General features: G+C 42.7%; 1 protein-coding gene across 2 annotated transcripts in view; it reads right to left on the bottom strand.

The window, feature by feature from the left end:
• Window positions 1–95: 95 nt before the first annotated feature.
• COG5 (component of oligomeric golgi complex 5) overlaps window positions 96–11,535 on the bottom strand; it is a 172,263-nt gene continuing 160,823 nt past the window's right edge. For both annotated transcript variants that reach the window (XM_085569797.1, XM_021539126.3), the window contains 4 exons: window positions 10,754–10,830; window positions 10,142–10,268; window positions 9,507–9,586; window positions 96–795 (listed from right to left, as the gene is read on the bottom strand). In XM_085569797.1, coding sequence (XP_085425923.1) covers window positions 681–795; window positions 9,507–9,586; window positions 10,142–10,268; window positions 10,754–10,830 — 399 coding nt within the window. In that variant the 3' untranslated portion in view covers window positions 96–680. The remainder of the gene's footprint in view (window positions 796–9,506; window positions 9,587–10,141; window positions 10,269–10,753; window positions 10,831–11,535) is intronic.

Raw genomic sequence — 11,535 nt, 5'->3', positions numbered from 1 at the left:
TCTGCATGGAAGTCTTTACATGAACCCATCCAAAGTATATTTTAATGCTTTGCCATTAGGAAGCTAGTGAAGAAATTCAAATACTATTTTCAGGATTCGGTAGTTAATATTCTTTATTACAGTTTAACAAGAAGAGTTGAAATCAATATGAATTATTTCTAAGCAAATAGCAGTGCAATAGAGAAGCATTTAGGTTAGTTATAAATATTTTTCCTCGTGTTAAAATTAGTGATTTTTAGATGGAAACTGATGATTCAAACGTTTCAAAAGTACCATTTTCTGAATATGGCTAAAATGTATTCAACTGTTTAAAACTCTACTTGTAGGAAAAGAACTGCTTCCTTATTTGAGATATTCAGCAATTACACTGTAATATTTGAGTTCTAATTTTGTACTTTTCTAAATTCAAAAGGAATGCTTAAGAATGTTTCAATTAGATGTAGACTCACAGCACATAAAAGTTGAACAATTTCCTTACAATATTTCTTTGTAAGTAGGTTCCTGTAATGTGAACATAAAGCAAGAAGACAGAAGCTTCAGCCATGAAGTAGGTAAACATTTCATTGTAAAGCTGATGTACTTGGGGATAATTTACATGAACAGTGAATACCAGTGTGGCACCAAAGCCCCCAGCTGTGTTACCATCCATTCCCTGGTGTGAGAGCATTGTCCAGGTGTGCTCACTGAAGGGCTGACATGGCTTTTTGCAGCAGCTGAACCATAATGGGATAGACTGGTGCAAACTCCTTTCCCTCTCTTGTTCTCACTGATTGAACATAAGCTTCCAGTGCACCACTGAAAAAAAAAAAAAAAAAAAGTAAAGTAGCTAAAGCAATTAAGTACTGTAAATGAAGGATCTGCAACAGAAATTAATTGCCTTCCTCCCTCCTGCAAAATTTTCCTCAGATGGTCCTACTTGTCTGAGGAAGGAAGTGAACAAGGAAAGCCTTGCAAAGCTCTCTATAATTGTTCCATGATCTTTATCTCCTTTCTTGCATGTTTGAGGAGCAAACAAGTTAACATTTAAATAAGCAGCAGCATGTTGCAGATGGCTTGGAATGACAGCTCTGACGCACAGACTCGGGCTCAGTGCTGCACTGGTAACCTTTAGAAAGGGAGAGAATTATCTCCAGCTGCTGCAGACGCTCAGAGTGCAACTTCCAGCAGGAAAGGTGGGGCACTGGTGAACACCCTGGGCCATGCCCTGAGGTGATTCCTGGCACAGCCTTTTGAATTCCTACCTCAGTCCTCGGGAAAGGCCACACTAACCCCAGAGAGGGCTTGGGCAAGGCACGGCCTGGCTCTCTTACACATTGTCACAGGATGTCACACATAGAGTCATCATGTGGGAACTGCACAAATGAAACATTGCAAAGCTAAAAGGGGCAACTGGTGATGCTTTACAACACAGGGTCACCTTTCAGCCAACATTCTAGTACACAGTATTGTTGAGTGACAGCATATTTGTAAAAAACATTTTAAGTGCTCATCTGTTGAGATTCCAACTTACTAATTGATTAAGTAGGCCAAGCTAGCGCTGCCACACTTAAATATAGCTTTGAATTTAATTTTCTTTTCTGCTTCTGTTTCTTCATGTAACTCATACGATCATCTTGGAGTTTCCTTCTGAAGTTCGCTTATATTTGTGCTATTTACAGCAAAACTGTAACATGAAGAAAATGCACAAACCCCATTTCAAGTGGAGACACGGCTGTTCCTTTTCTCATGCAGACTGTAAGCACAGCGCTTCCAGCACTGCGCAGGCACCAGCCCACAGAGCAGCGGGGTCCTGCTGCCGGCGCGGTCACTGAGCAGGGCGTGGTTCTGGGTTTGTCTCATGCATTCCCTTCTGGGAGTGCAGGATGCACCAGCACTGCTGCTCTGCCGGTGAGGGAGCCCGCTGGCTTTTAGTAACATGGCAGGAACATTCCCAATCGCACTGGGAGAAGGCAGATGGTTGTTGTGCTCATCTGGTGAAGGGGTGGGAGGGCACAGGGGTCAAGGGAGATGGTAACACACAGCAACCACAAAGTTGTGCCTATAAATACACAGCCGCTGCTGTAGGATGGTGGGCTGTGGAGGCAGAGCTGTATTTATGTTTGCTGCTCCTTCCAACGAACAAGCCTTTGGTGGTACCCTGCGTTCCTGCATGAAGAGTTCATGGATTTGAAGGCAGCACTGCTCCCTGGTACGTGTCTGCAGGCAGCTGGCAGCAGTAGGCAGTGAATCAGGCAAGGCTTAAGGAAAGCAAAAGTACTGAAGAGTGATACTCAGCCCATGTTTCACACACACAGGCTTCTCCTGATGTAAGAGAGGAGCAGCCGAGATCTCTGTGTGATGCCGCAGCTCTGAGAAGCCTCAGATGAGCCCACCAAACCTGACAAACCAGAGGAGATGGTAGGAAGATGCAGGGTCACAGTACACTTGGGTGCCTGTGAGTAAAGCTGCTGCTACATCAGCAAGGGCTGGGTCCTTCCTCAATAACTTGTGTCAGAGCATGGCTGGGAATTTCCAGCAAAGTTCCTTTATCAGCAAGTGGAAAATGCTCTGAGGCCAGAAGCCTGTGCTCAGTTCTCTGGAGAGAGAAGTCTGAGCTTTGGGTTCTGAGAAGCCAATGACAGCTGTGGCAGCCCGGCCCCACGAGCCGTCCTGGGGCTGCTCCCGCTCCTGCCAGCGCTTCCCAGCCCAGCACCGGAGGCGCTGATCCGTCAGCCGGAGCGCGCCGGCAGCAGCCGCTGTCCCACGTGCAGCCCCTGCTAATGGAGTTTGACAGGCAGAGAGAGCAGCGTGCAACTGTGCAACCAAAGAACCTGAGGCAGCTTCACCTCCGAGCACAGCGTGGGAATGGAACAGCACAGCACGAGGTGATTGCCACCACAGCTCCTGATGTCCCTATGCAGCATTCAGACTTCACAGCCCCTCTTTGCTGAAACCCAGGACATATTGTCTGGGGGGGAGACAAAAGAAGGATGGAATGATTACTGGACAGTTGAGATGCTTCAAAAAAATAAATTTACTGAGCACAGAAACAGTTCCTCATGTTGGCCTTGGTGCACTTGAGAGCTCTTAAATTTCGATAACAACTTCTTGTGAGCTACTGCTGAGGGGTCCACACCAGGTACGAATACAATGTAAGCAATCACTTTGAATTTTTTTCACAGCAGAGAAGCAGAGAAGCAGATACAGGCAGAAAGACAGGGAAAGAAAATTTATTTTAGCTAGCTAAAGTAAACCTGACTTTTTGCACCTGGTCAGCTCCCTGAAAACCTTCAGACTGCTCCTTCCCAATGGTCCCTGAGGAGCAGCACAGGGTCTACAGGGAAAGAAGCAACTAAAACACTGAAAGCAAAGCTACAAAGTGCTTTAGGTGCAGCTCACTTCATTCCCAGCAAAGGCCATGAGCATCAAGAACTGCAGAGAGATTAAGCACATCCACAGGTTTATTTAAAATCCCAAGATTTAGAGAGAAAATGTGAGACTGGGGGAACGGGACAGCAGGAATTTGTGCTTTTTAGATAAACTGGCCTCTTGTAGCAATGAGGGGCCCACATGTGATGAGCAGCAGGTGGGATATGCAGGCAGGGAAGGGTCAAGGATGACATCAAGGATGCCATCCTGATGAGTGGGGATGCTTCAGAAGAGTCAGAAATGTCTCACATTTCCACTCGGGTCAGCACTCAAGTGCTCTGGTCAGCAGTAATTGTTAGACATGTTAGATGTTTGTTAGCTGCCACAGAGAACTGTCCCTTGTATTAAAAATACAGTTGAGAAACTCCTGTGAATTTTCTTACTCTAACTGCCATTTATCTTGATAAATCTCTCCCCTTCCATTCAGCAGCAGTCTTTTCCATCCTATACACTTCTTAAATTTTGTTGTAGGCTCAAATAATTTTTTGAAGTCATCACAAGCTGAAAATAGAAAAAAAACATATTGACCTGCTTAACTTAGGAAGCTCTAACACCTCTTGGTGAAGCTGTGGGTTGGCATCATTATCCAGATGGTAACACTGCTATCCCTTAACTGATTTATCTCCTTGCTTTGAAGAAACCCTTGAAAAAGATTACAGAGATAACCAGATAGATGAAAGGGAGAAGCTTTACCCTAAAAGCAGCACCCAGAACCACTCAATGTGAGCCCTTGATAATCCTTTGCCAGACTGTTACTCCCATCAGATCAAACAAGACGGAATGAGATTTAGGCTATGCTAAGTGCCATACTGCAGTCCTACTGTCACACCTTCTAGCAGCTTTTATCTTTTTTCCTTCCCTTCTGCCCCAAAAGAATCTGATTTAACTCACAAAACCAACTCCATCAGAGGCAGTTTTTGCAGGTCCCTTCCGCTGCACTTGCTCTTTTACTGTGGCTTTGCTTTGCATTGTTTCAAAGAGATGGAGTCAAACTTCACAATATAAGCAACCTGAAGAGCATCACAACTCTTACCCGCTCCAAAGACAAATCAGTAATGTCAATACTGTAAGGTGAATTCTTAGGGATTTTTCTAGAAGAGACCTTTTACAGCTTTACACTAAATAATGAAAGCAAAAGCTTTCTGAATATTCCAACTGCATTTACTATTTTCCTTTGTCCCACACTTGCATCTCCAACAGAAGTATTTAAACATTCTGAAGCTGAATGTTTTAGAAAGCCATTCATAATGAGTAGCTTTACTTGAAACAGTGAAAGAACTGTTTCTGGTAAAGCAAACTGGCCTGGAGAACTCCTGCTCCCTGTTCCCACCCAGGGAAGGCTGGGATCCTGCTCCCACACAGGCAGGGGTAGGAAAGCAGCCAAGGGGAGGATGAAAAGCTGCTGCAGCTGCTAAAGGCTGGTAGCAAAGAGGCAGCCACAGTCACCTGGAGTTCCACACCCTACCAGGTGACAAGGGAATCATGGTCAAGCTCAGAAAACTTTGCATTGCTGCCTGTGGGAATGACACCACAGAGGCAGGCCAGGAAGTGTGTCCATTCCTGGTAAGGAAAAGTCCAGGTAGTAAAATGGCACAAATCATGAATCCACGGAGGAAGATTTTTTGGAGTCCAGAGAATAATGGTGAGGTTGCTCCAGAGTGACAAGGAGGGATGGGCTGGAAGAGTTAACTAAAAGAAGCAATGATCATAGAGTAGACAAGGTTCCAGAAGTTCATTTGGGATGGGAATTTTGTTTTGCTGAAGACAGTCAACAAGTCTTCAGGGGACAGCAGCATACAGGAATATGGACAGTGCAGGAAGTTGCTTATGGCAAAGCAAGATGATTGCTGCTGCATGCAGCCAGACTACAGTGCAGGCTGCCTGAGCTGGGCAACTTGGAGCATCACAGGAGCTGCTGGGAAGCCTACCTGACTCTAATCTGGGGAGATAAATTAATTCAGGGGCTTTGTTAATACTTGAAATGCAGAATTTTCCATGACATTTTGGTAAACTTTAGTAGTCCTAGCTCAAATGAGCTTTTGTTAACTATGCTGACAGTACATGAGTCAATTCAGATGCACCAGTTTACCATTAAAATCTTGTCTTTAGAATTGCAGGCTCACTGCTGTTGAGGACACCAGCGCCAAAGTAGTTACGGAAAAATAAACAGCACTGTGGGTGAAAGCAGTATCATGAAATCTCCAGCACAGAGGAGATCACAGCTGTTGTCATATGAAAAGATGTAATATATAGTTGTATTATTGTTTTTTAAGATGGAAGAAACCCTGCTTATGTAATATACAAAACACACTCTTGAAGGGATTAGACTAAATAATGCCCTAAATTCAGCATATTCTAGTCTAATAAAGGACATAAGACCTGTTCAGCAATCTGTTTCTATTTTAAAAGACAAGCTATGGTATACATTACAAATATTGTTTGTAAAAGAGAGCTATGGAAGGAGGGTTGGTGGGATGTTCTGCATATATTAATGCTTCATTAAAAATGCCATAAGTAAGGAAAAAAAAAAGCCCTAAGTTTAAGATGCCCTCCCACATAAGGAAAAGGATTTTAAAGCACTTATTAAATTACTTCACTTGCATGAGTGAAACCATGAGCTTTCTTGGAAATCAGGACAAGCTGATTATATAAGACCCTGATAGTTCTTCTTTAAAATGTTATTTGAACCCATGAAGATTTATATCTGGAGTTAAAAGGAAAAAAAAAAAAGTATGATTTGGGTTGTGGCTCTTAAGGGATCTTAATATGTATCCCTTAGAATTACTCTAATTAATTAATCTTATATGGAATTGTGAATCCTAGCGCTACCCTCCTGGGCTCTGCCTTTGGTCAGATGGAGTCAGATTTACATGGTAAGCTTCAGAAGAGGCAGGGATCATCTTTCTGCTCAGCACTGGACTGCACCTTGTGCACTCCTGTCCCGATCAATCAGCAGGGCAGACGGAGCACACTGGGGCCAGACTTTTCTTTAGTATTTTGGTAAAAGTCAGTTTGATCTGCAAACTTTAGGGCAAAACAGAAGATGGAAAATCTGCTGTGTAAGAGAAGATCTGTGCGAGACCAGGTCTATTTAATCCAGTGCCATAAAAATTCCTACAAAACCAAACAGTAAAACCTCCAACAGCATCACCTGTAGGAGAAGAGAGGGGCAGGAGACATTTCTGGTTATTCCAGAGGGCATAATGCAGGATCAAAGGGGCTGCGAGCTGCCCGGGCTGTGCGAGGGCCGGCAGCGCTGCAGCCGCCGCTCCCCGCCCCGCCCCGCCGGGCTGAGCCCAGGGCACGGATGGGGCTTTCCCCGAGTGCCACTTGTCCCTGCCCCGGGCAGGTGATGGTCAGAGCAACTCCTCAGCTCAGGACAGCAGCTCCTTATGGAAAGCACCGTTCACTGGGCCTGGCTTTCAACTCTGCTTCAGCAAGGGTGAGCTTGCATAAGGAGAGTTAACACACGCTCTAATGGTAGAGGTAAGAATTTGGCCCTTGAATGGATGAACTGTTCTCCAGGCTGGCTCAAATCCTGTCATATCTAATAGGGTTCCTTTTATGGAAGAAAAGTTGAATTTTCAAGCTTAATTTAAAAAAAAAAAAAAATTGCCCTGGCCACTTAAATAAGTACTCCTTTCAAAACAATCCCCGCTTAGGGAGGACACCTGCAGCAGGGTCATCTCACCCAACTTTAAACGTCTGCAGGACAGCTGGCTGCCTGAGAGAGCTCCTGTGTCCCAGCCCACACTCCATTCACTGAACAGAGAAAATGGGAGCTTTCAGGACACAATGCAGCTGACCTATTTTAGGTACCTGCTTCAGGATGAGATGAATCAGCCCCAGCAGTGCCTGTTTCTCTCTATTGTCTACAAAGGCAGTCTGGCAAATATACCTCTGGCCAGGTATACCACCCCTTGTGCTGAATACAAGCAGAAAGAAATGCACAAAAATGCTCAGAATGGGACTAATCCGTGCCATTCACACCACGTTGTGAGCGAAGCCTTTAAGACCCACGGAGCGGAAGAAGCATTCCAATTAGCTTTAATATGAAGCTAGAATGATCCTGGTAACACAAGGAAATTAATATCTAGGCAGCGAGTCCCTAGAGTAATTGCACAGTTGTTACAAAGGGAAGTTGCACAAAATTACCATTTGCAAGGCTGCAGCAAACAAAATAATATCTTGATGTAGACCAGTGCAGGGATCTGAAGGCTCCAAACATCCAAAGTTGAACTCGCACAGCTGAACAACTACAGGTGGAAAAAGCCTCAAGAGAGTGACTGACAGAAGAGCAAGATGCCTGCAGTCCAACTTGGGTGCATATGACACACACAAAGCTGGCTCAGAAATCTTCCAAAAGAGTATTAAAGAAAATATGAGTGATTCATGGTCATACTAGTGACTGATGTCTGCTTGCCTGCCTCACATATGGATAACCAGCCATGAAAAATGAATAAAGGATTCAATGAAAGAATTGAAAGGAAAAATTAAGTATTCCAGCTTCACTACTTGGTCTAATGGATGACACTGTCTCAGCCTAAAAGCCTCATCCCAAGGTTTGTTCCTTAATACCTCCGTGGTTAGAACAATTTATCAGTGTCTGAACATGACCACCAGCACACCTATTAACTGAATCAGTCTGGATGAAATTTAATTGCAGACAAAGACAAAAATGTGTTGTAGTTTAAGGATGGCATTTTCAAACTTGGGAAAACAAATTGAAGAGAACAAAATCCCACCAGTTCTCAAATGATTTGCATTCCCTGCTTTCCCTACTATATCTGAGATTCAACACTTCCAGTGTTGCTAGCACTATCAGGACAGAATTACAATCAAAATATTCATAGCTGATTACATATAGAGCTCTGTCAGCCCTGTAACTATCACCTATGTCTCTGTAATTCAATGTCATGCCTTGAGATTCAAGAAAAGCTAGTTTCGTAGACAAACCAGACTAATTGCAAGTATGATTTTCAACAAATACACATCTGAAGAGACACAGTTTGTATTTTAATGTTTCAGAAATAAATCCTAGTAACATCTACTGGTGATTAGCTAGTATCTCCTTAACTGGCCCAATCACTACATGGGACTGTGTGGTGCTATCAGCTTCAGGAAGTGTAAATATTTATAGCAGATTCCTCTTGGCTGCTTATGAAGTGTGGACAGAAAACAGTTGACTTTCTGAGGCACAGTCACTGTTGGCTGGAATGTAAAAGTCAGCTTTTATCACTCCAGCAAAAGCTGGCAACATCCATGCATGCTAGTTCAAGGACAGAGCTGGCACCTAGGCCAGATGGAGCCCGGTGCACCTACATGTGACAACCTTTCCCAGGTCACTGGTGTGGGAGACACCAAGGTCACTGAGAAGATGGCTGGAAAGTTTAGGGTTTTAGGAGCCAAATGATCATCTGAGCCTTGAACCCTGAGGATCCCCAGGTTGGTTTTGTCATGTTCATACAAATCTGCTCTCTCCAACATGCTTCAAAACTTAGCTTGATTTGAAAAACAAGACTCTTCATAACTTTTCCTAACATCTCAAGGTGTGAAATAAAATGTAGCTATGAAGTCATCTACCCTAACAAGATTTCAAAAAGCTGATGTAATTATTACTTTCTAGAGATCATGGGCTGATTTCCTGAAGAATAACATTCCAGGTGTGTAACAAGGGTCTTCCAGTTTTAGATTTCTACCTAGGTTTATATTGGTTAAGCTTTCAGAGCTTCTCTTTCCTGATACAGATGACAAGACAGCTGCAGTCTTGACTTTCCAGCAGCTAGGAGAGAAAGGCAGTTTTGCAAAAATTTAAACCATCATTGTGTGTGGTTTACTTCCTTTACGAGAGGATTATGTGCTCCTTCCAAAGGCACTGGAGAGTTTGAGTACAGGGCAGTGGAGGGGAGAGTTCAGTTTGTATTTCTGTCACTTTGCAACTCATCCCACGAGTGGAGAGAAGGTAATGGTATTTATTATACATCTCCTGAGGCACATTGGCACTTTGTTTTTTTTTTTACTTTTCAAGAGTCCTAGTGTGCAGATAAGTTACTGCTCCATTACCATAAATGTAGAGAAGAAAGAAACAGGATTTTTACCGTATGAGAGCGAGCCTGTCCTTTTCAGATGGATGATCATCGAGCCACTGGGAGTAGCGGGCAATGGACCACTCAGCCCTCTGGTACAGAGAAACACAAACACCAATTACACAAAATGCAAAAAGGGAAACAGACACACCAATTTCAGAATCATAGATGACATAAATGAAAGCCACACGAGGTTCTCAATGCTGCAGTGATGCAGAATGAATTAAGAAATCAAAAACAATTAACAGGAATAGCCCAGTATGTTATTTTGGAGCTCAAAGGTAATCTACATCAGCTGTTGGCCCATTTCTGACAGGGTTTTTATGTAGATTTCTTGCATCTTACAAGAGAAGGATCCAGGCAATTTGCAGTCTGGGGAAAGATCTGCAACTTCTACCATGAGCTGACAGAATAATAAAGAATTGAGAGTCTATTTAATATCAGGTTATCATATTCCTACTATTAATAAATCAATCAATTAATTTAGTAAAGCAATTATTATAAAGATTTTGCCACAATAAAAACAAAATAGAAAAATTATATAAAATATTCATTTTAATATTTTTTAACTAAAACAGCTAGAGCAAACTACAATGATCGTTGCACCTTAAGACATCTGAAAATAAAAGACAGGTTGATTTTATTACCTGGAAGGGTGATTTTAGCTCTGGTGGTGCTCTTGTAAATAAGAACTGAAGAATAATGCTGAATGGAATAACCTCTCCCAGAGCTGGGCTACTGGCAATATGCTCACTGGTCTGGAACAGCAGTGGTCTGGAAAAATATAACAATACACCCATTAAATAAAGAAAAAGCTATTTGAATGCATAAGATAAGTGCCTCTATGTGGTGGCAATATTGCGTTAGGATAGAACCATTGAGTTTTTTGCCTCTACTCTGCATCTTGGGTTTCCAACACAGGTCCAGTTTGCAAAAATTTACAGCAGTTGCCTATTGTAATTAAACACCACAGGACTGTTAATTTTGCATTTCAGTGAAAACATTTAAGGTAACTATAGAATTCGCTGTCATACAGAAGATGTACTGAAAGCAACACAGAAAAGTACAATTTGGCCAACATTTGCATGACAAAGATTATTAAATCATAGTTATACTCTGCATAAAATTTAAAAGAACTTTAATCTATTTCTAATTTGCAGGTGGGTGTTGCCAAAAAAGCTCTCAGTTCAATCAGAGCTAACAGGAGGCAATAAATCAGTTCTGAAATACCATTTAGTCATACTGCAACTGCAACTCACCTGAATGACCTCAGCTGTCTGTAAGATTTTCCCAAGTCAGAGACTCGCCGACACAGCGGTGCTACTGCTAACTCCATCTACAAAAGCAAACAATTCCATCTGAATTAGATTCTCCCAAAACGTAACACCTGGTATTGAAGTACCCTGTCCTTAAGCAACAATCCAAACTTGCAGACTAAGTCAGTGACTTCTCTCTGGTGGCTGAATTAAGACAAGAAGCTGTCTTTTCCTTTCACACTGTGTTGCCCAAGCCAAGACTTTTGCCTTATTCTTGGCAAGACAATAAACATTTCGTGACAAATGATAAAGACAGTCTGTGCATAACAACAGAAGGGGCCTTGTGAGCTTTCTGAGACAAAGGCTTTGTTTCTTGCAGCAGGTTTATTTTGTTGGTGATGAGTTTCCTAATGAAGCACTTATGTCAATACCCCAAAAATCTGACCGCAGCCTGGGAAGAAAGCAAATCTAGGCAGGTCTCCACAAACCACTGCTAAAGCAGTAAAACTGCATGCAGACACATTTCAGCTGGGCATCCTTTCCTTTGGTGAAGGACAAGGTTAAAATTACTCTTTCCTGAACAGCGGGCCCCAAATTTTGGGGCACAAAACCTATACAGATTAGATAGAAGGCAGCTGTGATCTATTGCCAAAGGGTCATACAGAATCATGGTTAAAGAGTAAGACCATTATTTTCATACTGTTTGGTTTCTGAGTTAGAGCAGCCATCTTTAAAAACAAACAAGTTAAAACACTTTCTGTTGTTGAAGCATGGGAGTTCTGCTT

This window comes from Lonchura striata, chromosome 1A, assembly GCF_050655825.1.
Source record: "Lonchura striata isolate lonStrDom1 chromosome 1A, ASM5065582v1, whole genome shotgun sequence".
In the NCBI taxonomy this organism is placed as follows: domain Eukaryota; kingdom Metazoa; phylum Chordata; class Aves; order Passeriformes; family Estrildidae; genus Lonchura; species Lonchura striata.
This window is presented reverse-complemented; position numbering and strand designations above follow the sequence as displayed.